The sequence below is a fragment of the Mustela nivalis genome (assembly GCF_964662115.1).
Source record: "Mustela nivalis genome assembly, chromosome: 7".
NCBI classification, from domain to species: Eukaryota; Metazoa; Chordata; class Mammalia; order Carnivora; family Mustelidae; genus Mustela; species Mustela nivalis.
The window spans coordinates 63,216,546-63,231,148 of record NC_139026.1 but is presented as its reverse complement, the minus strand read 5'-3'; the positions used below and the strand labels follow the sequence as shown (position 1 = coordinate 63,231,148).

The 14,603-nt window shown below is 37.8% G+C and overlaps 1 protein-coding gene across 6 annotated transcripts in view; it reads right to left on the bottom strand.

The window, feature by feature from the left end:
- Positions 1–14,603, bottom strand: part of IPO8 (importin 8) — a 192,809-nt gene that overhangs the window by 143,632 nt on the left and 34,574 nt on the right. For 3 of the 6 annotated variants that reach the window (XM_082740704.1, XM_082740706.1, XM_082740705.1), the window contains exon 16: positions 13,653–13,778. The exons of the other annotated variants lie outside the window; for them this stretch is intronic. In XM_082740704.1, the coding sequence (XP_082596830.1) occupies positions 13,653–13,778 (126 nt within the window). The remainder of the gene's footprint in view (positions 1–13,652; positions 13,779–14,603) is intronic. 6 annotated transcript variants of the gene reach the window in all.

The window sequence follows — 14,603 nt, the reverse complement described above, 5'->3', positions numbered from 1 at the left end:
CTGCCTTGGGCAAAGACATTTGAGAATCACTACAACAGGCCCCTCCCCCAGAGGATCAGCAAAAACATCCAGCTGAGACCAAGTTCACCAGAGCTAGAGGAACTATGAACTCCAGAGCTAAGGGAAAGCAACTATAGAATTCATGACTTTTTTCCCATGATCCTTTAGTCTTTCTAACTTAATTTTTTTTTTTAATTTAATTTTTTCTAGGGGTCACCTCGGTGGCTTAGTGGTTGGGTGTCTGCCTTTGGCTCAGCTCATGATCCAGGGTCCTGGGACTGAGCCCTACATCAGGCTCTGCTCAGTGGAAAGCCTGCTTCTCCCTCTCCCACCCACTCGCTTGTGTTCCCTCTCTCCCTATATCTCTCCCTATCAAATAAATAAATAAAATCTTTAAAAATAATAATAATTTTATTTTTTTCTTATTCTATTTTTTTAATTTATCCTCTTTCCTATTTTAATGTTTTTTAACTATTTCATCTTATCAAAATCTTTTTTTTTAAAGATTTTATTTATTTATTTAACAGACAGAGATCACAAATAGGCAGAGAGGCAGGCAGAGAGAGAGGGGGAAGCAGGCTCTCCACTGAGCTGAGAGTCCAATGCAGGGCTCAATCCCAGGACCCTGAGATCATGACCTGAGCCCAAAACAGAGGCTTTAACCCACTGAGCCACCCAGGCGCCCCTTAAAAATCTTTTGTAATCTTCATTGTTATAGTCATATTTTATCCCTTCATTGTATGTTACCTTATTTTTTTGTATACATATAGGTTCTTTTTTTCTTTAAAATTCTGGGATACAATTTCTTCTAACAGATCAAAATATACCCTAAATCTAGTACATGGCTTTGTTCTAGTCCCCAGCCTGATCATTCCTTCCTTTTTTTTTTTTTTTCTTTTTCAACCAACTTCTTACCAATTCCTTTTTTAGAATTTTTTTTTAAAGATTTTATTTATTTGACAAACAGACACAGAGAGGGAGGGAACACAAGCAATGGGAGTGGGAGAGGGAGAAGCAGGCCTCCTGTAGGGCAGGAAGCCCAATGCAGGCCTCGATCCCAGGACCCTGGGATTATAACCTGAGCCGAAGGCAGACACTTAATGACTGAGCCACCCAGTCGCCCTTTTTTAAATTTTCATCTTTACACTCATATTCCATCCCTTCATCATATTTTTGTATATAAGTTTTCCTTTCTTTAAAATTTTGGGAGATAGTTTCTTCTAACAGACCAAAATACACCCCAAATCAAGTATGTGGCTCTGTTCTATTCACCAGTCTAATATATATATTTTTTTCTTTTTTGCCCCCATCTTCTCCCCCCAGATTCAGGTCTCTTCTGATTTGAATAGTGTATATTTTTCTGGAGTTGTTGCTATCCTTTTAGTATTTTGTTCACTCATTCATCTATTCTTATCTGGATAAAATAACAAGGCAGAAAAACTCACCACAAAAAAGAACAAAAGGCAGTATCAATGGCTACGGACCTAATTAATACAGACAGCAATACGTCAGAAGTAGAGTTCAGAATGATGATTATCAAGGTGCTAGCTGGGTCGAAAAAGCATGGAAGACACTAATGAATCCCTTTCTAGAGAAATAAAAGAACTAAATCTAACGAAGTTGAAATCAAAAAGCTATTAATGAGGTGCAATAAAAAATGAAGGCTCTTACTGCTAGGATAAATGAGGCAGAAGAGAGAATTAGCGATACAAAAGACCAAATGATAGAGAATAAAGATGCTGAGAAAAAGAGAGACAGGGGCGCCTGGGTGGCTCAGTGGGTTAAACCCTCTGCCTTTGGCTCAGGTCATGATCCCAGGGTCCTGGGATCGAGCCCCGCATCAAGCCCTGCATCAGGCTCTCTGCCCAGCAGGGAGCCTGCTTCCTCCCCTCTCTCTCTGCCTGCCTTTCTGCCTACTTGTGATCTCTGTCTGTCAAATAAAATAAATAAAATCTTTAAAAAAAAATAAAAAAGAGAGAGACAAACAACTACTGGACCACAAGGGGAGAATTCAAGAGATAAGTGATACCATAAGACAAAACAGTATTAGAACAATTGGGATCCCAGAAGAAGAAAGAGAGAGAGGAGGAAGGTATCCTGGAGCAAATTATAAAATAGAGAATCTCCATAATATGGCAAAGGGAATAAGCATCAAAATCCAGAAGGCACAGAGAACCCCCATCAAAATCAATAAAAACAGGTCCACAACCCATCATCTAATAGTAAAACTTACAAGTCTCCGTGACAAAGAGAAAATCCTGAAAGCAGCTCAGGACGAGAGGTCTCTAACATACAATGGTAGATATAATAGATTGACAGCGGACCTTCCACAAAGACCGGGCAGGCCAGATGTATTCAGAGCATTAAACAAGAAAAATATGCAGACAGGAACACTATATCCAGCTACACTGTCACTAAAAATAGAAGGAAAGATAAAAAGCTTCTAGGACAAAAAAAAATTTAAAAGAATTTGCAAGCACCAAACCAGCCCTACAGGAAATACTGAAAGGGGTCCTCTAAGCAAAGAGAGGGCCTAAAAGTAACGGGCCAGAAAGGAACAGAAACAATATATGTAACTGTCACCTCACAGATAATACAATGGCACTAAATTCATATCTTTCAATAGTTACCCTGAATATAAATGTGTTAAATGCCCCAATCAAAAGACACAGGGTGTTAGAATGGATAAAAAACAAGACCCGTTGATATGCTGTCTACAAAAAACTCATTTTAGACCCAAAGACACCTCCAGATTTAAAGTGAGGGGGGTGAAAAATAATTTAGCATGCTAATGGACATCAAAAGAAGCTAGGGTGGGAATCTTTATATCAGATAAATTAGATTTTAAGCCAAAGAATAAAATTAGAGATAAGGAAGGACACTATATCATACTTAAAGGGTCTGTTCAACAAGAAGATCTAACAATTTTAAATATCTATGCCCCTAACAAAGGAGCAGTCAATTATATAAAACAATTAATAACAAAATCAAAGAAATACATCAACAATAATACAATAATAGTAGGGACTTTAACAGCCCCCTCACTGAAATGGACAGATCATCTAAGCAAAAGATCAACAAGGAAATAAAGGCTTTATTTTTTTTTAAGATTTTATTTATTTGACACAGAGAGAGATCATAAGTAGGCAGAGAGAGGGCGGTAAACAGGCTCTCTGCTCAGCAGGGCTCGATCCGAGGACCCTGAGATCATGACCTGAGCCAAAGGCAGAGGCTTAAGCCATTTAGCCACCCAGGCGCCCCAGGAAATAAAGGCTTTAAATGACACACCGGTCCAGATGGACATCACAGATATATTCAAAACATTCCATCCCAGAGCAACAGAATACACATTCTTCTCTAGTGCACATAGAACATTCTCCAGAATAGATCCCATTCTGGGTCACAAATCAGGTTTCAACCGGTACCAAAAGATTGGGATCATTCCTGGCATATTTTCAGACCACACTGCTCTGAAACTAATACTTAATGACAAGAGGAAATTTGGAAAGAACTCAAATACATGGAGGCTAAAGAGCATCCTACTAAAGAATGAATGGGTCAACCAGGAAATTAAAGAAGAATTTTAAAAATTCATGGAAACAAATGAAAATGAAAACACAACTGCCCCAAATCTTTGGGACACAGCAAAGGCAGTCCTGAGAGGAGAGTATATAGTAATACAAGGCTTTCTCAGGAAACAAGAGAGGTCTGAAATACACAACCTAACCCTACTCCTAAAGGAGCTGGAGAGAAAACATCAAAGAAAGCCTAAACCTAGCATTAGAAGAAAAATCATAAAGTTCAGAGCAGAAATCAATGAAATAGAAACCAAAAGATCAGCAGAATAGATCAACAAAACTAGGAGCTGGTTCTTTGAAAGAATTATTAAGATTGATAAACCCTGGCCAGATTTATCAAAAAGAAAAGATGCCCAAATTAATAAAATCATGAACGAAAGAGGAACGTTCACAACCAACACCAAAGAAATACATACAACTCTAAGAATATACTATGAACAACTATACACCAGCAAATTGGACAATCTGGAAGAAATGGATGCATTCCCAGAGACATATAAACTACCAAAACTGAGCCAGGAGAAATAGAAAACCTGAACAGACCCATAACCAGTAAGAAGATTGAAGTAGTCATCCAAAATGACCCAAAAAACAAGAGCCCAGGGCCAGAGGGCTTCCCAGGGGAATTCCACCAAACATGTAGGAAGAATTAATACCTATTCTCCTGAAAGTGTTCCTAAAAACAGAAATGGAAGGAAAACTTCCAAACATATTTTATGAGACTCATTTTATGAGGCGAGCATTACCTTGATCCCAAACCACACAAAACCCCACCAAAAAGAATTACAGACCAATATCCCTGATGAACACGGATGCAAAAATTCTCACCAAAATACTAGCCAATAGGATCCAACAGTACATTAAAAGGATTATTCACCATGACCAAGTGGGATTTATTCCTGGCCTGCAAGGTTGGTTCAACATCCACAAATCAATGTGATACAAGACATTAATAAAAGAAAAAACAAGAATCATAGGATCTTCTCAATAGATGCTTAAAAAGCATTTGACAAAGTACAGCATCCTTTCTTGATCAAAACTCTTCATAGAGTGTAAGCATAGAAGGTACATACCTCAATATCATCAAAGCCATCTATGAAAAACCCACAGTGAATATCATTCTCAATAGGAAAAGCTGAGAGCTTTTCCCCTAAGGTTAGGAACACAGCAGGACTATCCACTATCACCACTGCTATTCGACATAGTATTAGAATCCTAGCCTCACCAGTCAGACAACAAAAAGAAATAAAAGGCATCCACATTGGCAAAGAAGTCGTCACACTCTCACTCCTTGCACATGATAAGACACTTTATGTGGAAAACCCAAAGACTCCTCTCCAAAACTGCTAGAACTCATACAGGAATTCAATAAACTTGCAGGACATAAAATCAATGCACAGAAGTAGCTGTATTTCTATACACCAACAGCAAGACAAAAGAAAGAGAACTTAAGGACTCAATCCCATTTACAACTGCACCCAGGGACGCCTGGGTGGCTCAGTTGGTTAAGCAGCTGCCTTCGGCTCAGGTCATGATCCCAGCGTCCTGGGATCGAGTCCCGCATCGGGCTCCTTGCTCCGCGGGGAGCCTGCTTCTCCCTCTGACTCTGCCTTCCACTCTATCTGCCTGTGCTCACTCTCGCTCGCTCTCTCTCTGACAAATAAATTAAAAAAAAAAAAAAAACAACTGCACCCAAAACCATAAGCTACCTAGGAATAAACCTAACCGAAGAGGCAAAGAAAGTACTCATGAAAAAAAGTGAGGAAGACACAAAGAAATGGAAAAACATTCCATGTTCATGGATAGGAAGAACAAATATTGTGAAAATGTCTATGCTACCTAAAGCAATCTATATATTTAACACAATCCCTATCAAAATATCAACTTTTTTTTACAGAGATGGAACAAAAAATCCTAAAATTTATATGAAACAAGAAAAGACCCTGAATAGCAAGGGGAATGTTGAAAAAGAAAATCAAAGTTGGTGGCATCACAATTCCAGACTTCAAGCTCTAATACAAAGCTGTCATCACCAAGACAGTATGACAGTGGCACAAAAACAGACACATAGATCAATGGAACAGAATAGAAAGCCCAGAAACAGACCCTCAACTCTATGGTCAACTAATCTTCGACAAAGCAGGAAAGAATGTCCAATTTTAAAAAGACAGTCTCTTCAACAAATGGTGTTGGGAAAGTGGGACAGCTACATGCAGAAAAATGAAATTGCACCATTTCCTTACACCACACACGAAAATAGGCTCAAAATGGATGAAGGGCCTCAATGTGAGAAAGGAATCCATCAAAATCCTTGAGGAGAACACAAGCAGCAACTTCTTCAACCTCAGCCATAAATTTCTTCCTAGAAATATCTCCAAAGGCAAGGGAAACAAGGGCGAAAATTAACTATTGGGACTTCATCAAGATAAAAAGCTTTTTGCACAGCAAAGGAAACAGTCAACACCACCAAAAGACAAGCGACAGGATGGGAGAAGATATTTGCAAATGACATGTGAGATAAAGGGCTAGTATCCAAAATGTATAAAGAACTTCTCAAACTCAACACCCAAAGAACAAATAATCCAATCAAGAAATGGGCAGAATGGGACGCCTTGGTGGCTCAGTTGGTTAAGCGGCTGCCTTCGGCTCAGGTCATGATCCCAGCGTCCTGGGATCGAGTCCCGCATCAAGCTCCTTGCTCGGCAGGGAGCCTGCTTCTCCCTCTGCCTCTGCCTGCCTCTCTGTCTGCCTGTGCTCACTCGCTCGCTCTCCCTCTATGCCTGACAAATAAATAAATAAAATCTTTAAAAAAAAAAAAAAGAAAGAAAGAAATGGGCAGAAGACATAAACAGACATTTCTGCAAAGAAGACATCCACATGGCCAACAGACACATGAAAAAGTGCTCAACATCACTCGGCACCAGGGAAATATAAATAAAAACCACAGTTGAGATACCACCTCACACCAGTCAGAATGGCTACAATGAACAAGTCAGGAAATGACAGATGTTGGCGAGGAGGCGGAGAAAGGGGAACCCTCCTACACTGTTGGTGGGAATGCAAGCTGGTGCAGCCACTCTGGAAAACAGCATGGAGGTTCCTCAAAAAGTGAAAATAGAGCTACCCTATGACCCAGCGATCACACTACTGGGTATTTACCCTAAAGATACAAATGTAGTGATCCAAAGGGGCATGTGCACCCGAATGTTTATAGCAGCAATGTCCACAGTAGCCAAACTATGGAAAGAACCTAGATGTCCATCAACAGATGAATGGATCAAGAAGATGTGGTATATATACACAATGGAATACTATGCAGCCATCAAAAAAACACCAAAATCTTGCCACTTGCAATGATGTGGATGGAACTAGAGGGTATTATGCTTAGCAAAATAAGTCAATTAGAGAAAAACAATTATTATATGAGATCTCTGATATGAGGAATTTGAGAGGCAGGGTGGGGGATCGTGGGAGGGGTAGGGAGAGAAAAAATGAAACAAGATGGGATTGAAAAGGATACAAATCATAAGAGACTCTTAATCTCACAAAACAAACTGAGGGTTGCAGGGGGTAGGGGGTTAGGGAGAGGATGGCTGGGTTATGGACATTGGGGAGGGTATGTGCTACGGTGAGTGCTGTGAAATATGTAAGCCTGATAATTCACAGACCAGTACCCCTGGGGCAAATAACACATTACATAGTAGTAAAAAAAGTATATATATATATATATATATATATATATATATATATATATATATATATATTAGAAGAAAGGAAAACAGGTTGTGTATAATCCTGAAGATGGAAAATGGCTCAATGCACAGAAATCAGAAATAAATATATCAAAGCACTTCATTTCAAAAATGAGTATCTGCATAGAGTAGGGGGAAATCAAACATAAATGAAAAATGGAGGGAATTATTTTCAAATAGTATCACAAAGATCAAATTCCCTTCCATGAAATGAAATCAACAGAAAAAAAAAAGGCAAGGTTATAAAAAAAGAAATATAAACAGACCTTAAGCTTTTAACAAAATGTTCACTCAAATACATGTGAAGAGTACAAATTCTAAGCCCCATATTACCACTTTTTACCTATCAGACTGGTAATGATCAAAAAGTATGTGACCGGGAAGAGAGACACTGCTGTCCATTGATTTGGGAAGTGTAAGTTGGCCAAGTCAGCAGTATCTCTCAAGCTTACTCATACATATATCCCTTGACCTAACAATTCCACTTCAAGGACTTTGCTCTCCAGATATATTATTACCTGTGCAAATGACATGTAAAAGGCCACTAACTACAGTAACATTTGTGATCAGTATCCACCAAGGTTCCATTTATGGACAGTTAAAGGGACAGTTAATTTATATTCATTAATGAGGGACCAGTTGAATACCCCTGACATAGCATATAAAGGGATATTATGCAACTACTAAAAATATTTAACATTAGTGACTCATATGGAAGGATGACCAAAATACAATTCAAGAATGGCAAATAAAACTGTATGTTATGGGGAATGCATTGAAAGTACAGATTGCTCTAGCAGTATATACATTTTAACAAAGTTTATTCTTCCAATCCAGGAGCATGGAATGCTCTTTCATCTTTTTGTGTTTTCTTTAATTTCTCTCACGAGTGTCTGTAGCCCCTCAAGTACAGATCCTTTACCTCTTTGGTTAGGTTTATTCCCAGGTGTCTTGTGGTTCTTGGTGCTATAGTAAATGGAATCAATTCTCTCATTTCCCTTTCTATATTTTCATTGTTAGTATATAAGAAAGCAACTGATTTCTGTACATTCATTTTGTATCCTGCCACATTACTGAATTGCTGTATGAGTTCTAGTAGTTTGGGGATGGAGTCTTTTGGGTTTTCCAAATAAAGTATCATGTCATCTGTGAAGACAGAGAGTTTGACTTCTTCACTGCTAATTTGAATACCTCTTATCTCTTTTTGTTGTCTGATTGCTGTTGCTAGGACTTCTAATACTATGCTGAACAACAGTGGTGAGAGTGGGCATCCTTGTCATGTTCCTGATCTCAAAAGGAAGGAAGGCTGTCAACTTTTCCCCATTGAGGATGTTATTCGTTGTGGGGTTTTCATAGATAGATTTTATGAAGTTGAGGAATGTTCCCTCTATCCCTATATTTTGAAGCGTTTTAATCAGGAATCGATGCTGTATCTTGTCAAATACTTTTTCTGCATCAATTGAGAGGACCATGTGGTTTTTCTCTCTTCTCTTATTGATTTGTTCTATCACATTGATTGATTTGCGAATGTTGAACCACCCTTGCATCCTGGGGATAAATCCCACCTGGTCACAGCGGATAATCTTTTTAATGTACTGTTGGATCCTATTAGCTGGGATCTTGTTGAGAATCTTAGCACCCATATTTATCAGGGATATTGGTCTGAATTTCCCTCTTCTAAGACTCCTTGGTGGGATCTTTGCCTGGTTTGGGGATCAGCGTAATGCCAGCTTCATAAAGAGTCTGGAAGTCTTCCTTCTGCTTCAGTTGTTTGAAACAGCTTCAGGAGAATAGGTATTATTTCTTCTTTGAATGTTTGGTAGAATTTTCCAGGGAATCCGTCAGGTCCTGGGCTCTTTGGGAGGTTTTTGATAACTGCTTCAATCTCGTTACTAGATATTGGTCTGAATAGATTGTCAATTTCTTCCTGATTCAGCTTTGGAAGTTTATAGGTTTCTAGGAAGGCATACATTTCATCTAGGTTGCTTAACTTATTGGCATATAACCGTAGATAATAATTTCTGATGATTGTTTCTATGTCCTTGATGTTTGCTGTGATCGCTCTCTTTTCATTCATAATTTCACTGGCATTTTTCAAAGAGCTGGAACAACTCTAAATTTGTATGGAACCAGAAGAGACTCCAGAAGGAAATGTTGAAAAAGAAAAACAAAACTGGGGGCCTCACATTGCCTGATTTCAAGCTTTACTACAAAGCTGTGATCACCAAAACAGCATGGTACTGACACAAAAACAGACACATAGACCAGTGGAACAAAGTAGAGAGCCCAGATAACCCTCAACTCTCAACTCTATGGGCAAATAATCTTTGACAAAGCAGGAAAAAACATACAGTGGAAAAAAAGACAGTCGCTTCAAAAAATGTGCTGGGAAAATTGGACAGCTATGTGTAGAACAATGAAACTCGACTATTCGCTTACACCATACACAGTGATAAACTCAAAAATGGATAAAAGACCTCTACGTGAGGCAGGAATCTATCAAAATCCTAGAGGAGAACATAGGCAGTAACGTCTTCGACATTGGCCACAGCAACTTTTTTCAAGATATGTTTCCAAAGGCAAAGGAAACAAAAGCGAAAATGAACTTTTGGGACTTTATCAAGATCAAAAGCTCTGCACAGCAAAGGAAACAGTAAACAAAACAAAGAGGCAACCCACTGAATGGAAGAAGATATTCACAAATGACACTACAAAGGGCTGATATCCAAAATCTACAAAAAACTTCTCAAACTCAACACACACAAAACAGATAATCATGTCAAAAAGTGGGCAAAAGACTCCAATGAAGACATACAAATGGCTAACAGGCACATGAAAAAATGTTCATCATCATTAGCCATCAGGGAGATTCAAATCAAAACCACAGTGAGATACCACCTTACACCAGTTAGAATGGTCAAAATTAACAAAACAGTAAACCACAAGTGTTGGAGAGGATGTAGAAAAAGGGGAACCCTCTTACACTGTTGGTGGGAATGCAAGCTGGTGCAGCCACTTTGGAAAACATTGTGGAGATCTCAAAAACTTAAAAATAGAGCTACCCTTTGACCCTGCAATTGCACTGGTGGGTATTTACCCAAAGATACAGATATAGTGAAAAGAAGGGTCATCTGTATGAATGGCTGCAGTCACCAAACTGTGGAAAGAACCAAGATGGTTCAACGGACAAATGGATAAAGACGATATGGTTCACATATACAATGGAATATTATGCCTCCATCAGAAAGGATGAATATCCAATTTTTGTATCAACATGGATGGGACTGGAGGAAATTATGCTGAGAGAAGTAAGTCAAGCAGAGAAAGTCAAGTACCATATGGTTTCACTTACTTGTGGAGCATAGGGAGTAACACAGAGGACATGGGGAGATGGAGAGGAGGAGTGAGTTGGGGGAAATTGGAGGGGGAGATGAACCATGACAGACTGTGGACTCTGAGAAACAAAACTGAGGGTTTTGGAGGGGAGGGGGATGGAGGGTTGGGTGAGCCTGGTGGTGGGTATTGCGGAGGGCATGGATTGCATGGAGCACTGGGTGTGGTGCATAAACAATGAATTTTGGAACACTGAAAAGAAATAAAATTTTAAAAAACCAAAACTTTATGCTATTTTATTCTCATAAAAGAAAGATATACACATTCTTTTGCTTAGCTATTACAACAGAAAAAAATCTTTGGAAGGATACAAAGACCTCATTAGGGAGCTACCTCCAGAGAGAACTAGATCTGGGGAGCTGAAGGAGAAAGTGAATTTTCACTGTCTTTTCACACCTTTTGGATTTTTCAACATACATTGTACTAAATATTTTTTAAGTAAATAAAAATTAAACTCCATCATGGGTTACATTTTTCATCTGAGTCTCCTATTTCAAGTTTGGGGCATATTCTCTGAATATTCAGTTTTAAAGTATTGTATTAAATAATCAGCGTATGTTGCCATCATGGACACGAAGCCACCAGAACGGCTGCCAGTTGTAAATAATTGATATGCTTATTTATCACTGCATACCCCTGAAAACCAGCCCTGGAAAGAGATATATGTGCAGTAACATTATCTGGAAGAATATACAATAAATGCTAACAACAGTTAAAAAAATAAATAGAAAAAAAATAAAGTACAGTCTTAAAGTTCAAATGCTCCAAAATTCTCCCAGTTTACAAATTTGTCAATAAATTTAAAACCATTAAGGCAAAACTGCATATGCATAAGCATCTGGTTTAAATTTCTAATTCTGTTCTGCATACATTAAGTGTTTGTACATGTATTCATACACAAGTGATTTTTTCCTTTTAAGGAAGGATTCTTCTCAATGTTTGCTTTTAATAAGTCAAAGTTCAAGATCAGAAGAGGCAGTCAGGAGACCAAGATTCCAGCCCTTGTTTTGCCTCTAATTATCTATGATCTTGGTAAAGCCACTTACTAAAGGCTTTCAGTTTTTTATTTTTTTTCATCTGTAGGTAAGGAAGCTGGATTTGATTAGTGCTTCTCAACCTTAAACCATGCTTCCTTTGATAGTCACAGTAAGTTCACATCTCCTTTACTTGAAATGCAAAATAAATTTAACATCAAAAGTAAAAAAATTAACAGGAAAGGTAAAATACAATTTTATTTTCAAACTGATCCTGCTGCTCATTTTTTTTCCTGAAGCTCATTTTACTACTGCCTATCCTCCACACACACATACTCTGTAATCTGGACTAGGGGATTTCTCAGGTATCGTCAAATTTAAAATACAAATTCTTCATATACGGCAAAAGAATTATCCTCAAGTATACTTGTTCTAATTTAACTTGGAGCATTTCACTGTTCTGAATGGCCCATACAATTTTAACAAAGATACAAAAATAAAACAAAATAACGAATATGGAAGTAAATATTCACATTTAGCCTTTTAGGCGAAGGAGGCCTGCCCAGGAGAAGACTATCAAAACTGCTTTTAAGAATCTGGTAATCAGGGGGGCACCTGGGTGGCTCAGTGGGTTAAGCCTCTGCCTTCGGCTCAGATCATGATCTCAGGGTCCTAGTTTCGAGTCCCGCATCGGGGTCTCTGCACAGTAGGGAGCCTGCTTCCCCACCTCTCTCTGCCTACTTGTGATCTTGTCTGTTGAATAAAGAAAAATCTTTAAAAACAAACAAACAAAAAAAGAATCTGGTAATCAGGGCACCTGGATGGCTCAGTCATTTAGTGTCTGCTTCAGCTTAGGTCATGATCCCAGGGTCCTTGGGATCGAGCCCCTCATTGGGCTTCCTGCTCAGTCAGAAGCCTGCTTCTCTCCCTCTCCCACTCCCCCTACTTGTGTTCCCTCTCGCACTCTCTGTCAAATAAACAAATAAAATCTTTTAAAATAAAAAAAAATTAAAAAAAAAAAAAAAAGAATCTGGTAATCTTCCATTGGTACATGATAAACACGGGATAAATCAACAGCCACAGGATTTAACAATGCTATTTAAAGAACTGGCACCTGCTTCCTAAGACACACTGTATGAAACAGGAGCTTCCGCCATTGCTGAGCAAGTCAGCTTACGCTCACAGAAGTAACAAACCCAAATCTGATTTAAGGAGAGACTATGTAATGCTTGGGAAGGACAGCAGAAGGTCTCAGGTGGAGATGAATGGATATAGTATCAGAATAATCTGACTATAAACTCAAAAGTCTGTGGCAGTGAGCAGATTCCTCAATACTACCTGAACTTGTTTTCCACTTCTGCACAAGGACACCATCAATTTACCTGCTCTAGTGATCTCAAAGTAACATTAGTAAAATTCTATCCGCTAATACAGGGGAAAGCTCTTAACTGTCTGCACAAATTCTTTTCTCAATATTCTTCTGGAATTCAGTTTAGGAAAGATTCTTTTCCCAATATTCTTCTGGAATTCAGTTCAGGAAAGAAAGCTCTTCTTCCCTTCCATTCTCATGATGGTTGTTACATTCGAATTTTATTCCATTATTTAATAACTGCCACTGTGAATGAATGGCTATCTCTCTACCAAGAAGACTAGACTGTGGGTTCCACAAGGCAGAACTCATGTCTTACTCAATTTGATATTCCCCAACAACTTAGTTTAGAACATAGATGTGATAAACGAAACTCAGTTTAGTACAAAGGAATATACTATATATCTTACAACAACATGTTAATATTCCCCCCTTCAATTATTTTAGAATGTTCCTTTGATATTTGAAGGCAATTTTTAAAATCTAGCAAAATAACAAAATAGCTAGTTTAAAGTCATGCCCATTGATCACGTAAATTTCAGTGAATATTATTAAAATGACATAATAAAACACAAAGAAATCGCACCTCTTTATGATCTTCTACAACTGTCAAGATAGTATCAATAGTATGTAAAATTCCCATAGCCATTACTGTTTTGTCTTCAATTTCTTCATATTCATCACTTTGAAGAACTTTGCCAAATATCTCAGCCTATGAACATAACATATACACATTCAAAAATCAATACTGTTATACCTACCCCTTGCTGTTGTTATAAGTTAATAAAAGGGCAATGGCACTCATCTAGGTATCAGTCTTGCTCACACTTAAGTCACACACATTGCTGAGTAAATCAATGATAGAAATGGTCATGTTTTAAATATGGACATTTTTTTCCTAAACTAATCACTAGAGTGGAATATATATTAGTTACAATTAGATAGCTCTTTTTTAACTTCTGGTTATCATTAAACAAATAAACCCAAAGTCTGTGAAAAGTGAAAGCTAGCAATACTCAAATGAAAAATTTAATAGTAGGTAAAAGACAAAATCAAGAGATTACCAGGAAAATGAAACAAAAAAGACAGAAAGACATGGAAGACAGGAGGAATAAAGGTGGGAAAATTAAAGACTCAGTCCTGACCCAATATCCAATATCAGACTTACAGAAAAGGGGGAAAAAATGGTAGGGAGAAATTACCAAATAAGTAATTCAAGAAGTTGCCCAAAACTGAAAGAAATGAGTTTCCAGATTCAAGCTCAGAAAGTGAGTATTTAGAAGGCTCATATCAAAGCACATCATTATAAAATCTCAGAATATTACAGATGAAATAATCTCAATGTTATTAGATTTAAGTCTAACTAACTAGAGAAACTAACAACTATCAGAATTATTAGAGCAAACACTTTTATATTAACATTTCAAATGCTTATAAAACTAAATTCCAAATTATGGAATTTAATTTATTCAGGTAAGTCAAAGCTTTAATTTTTATTATTCAAGGCTGAATTTACATTCAAACTAACATAAACCTC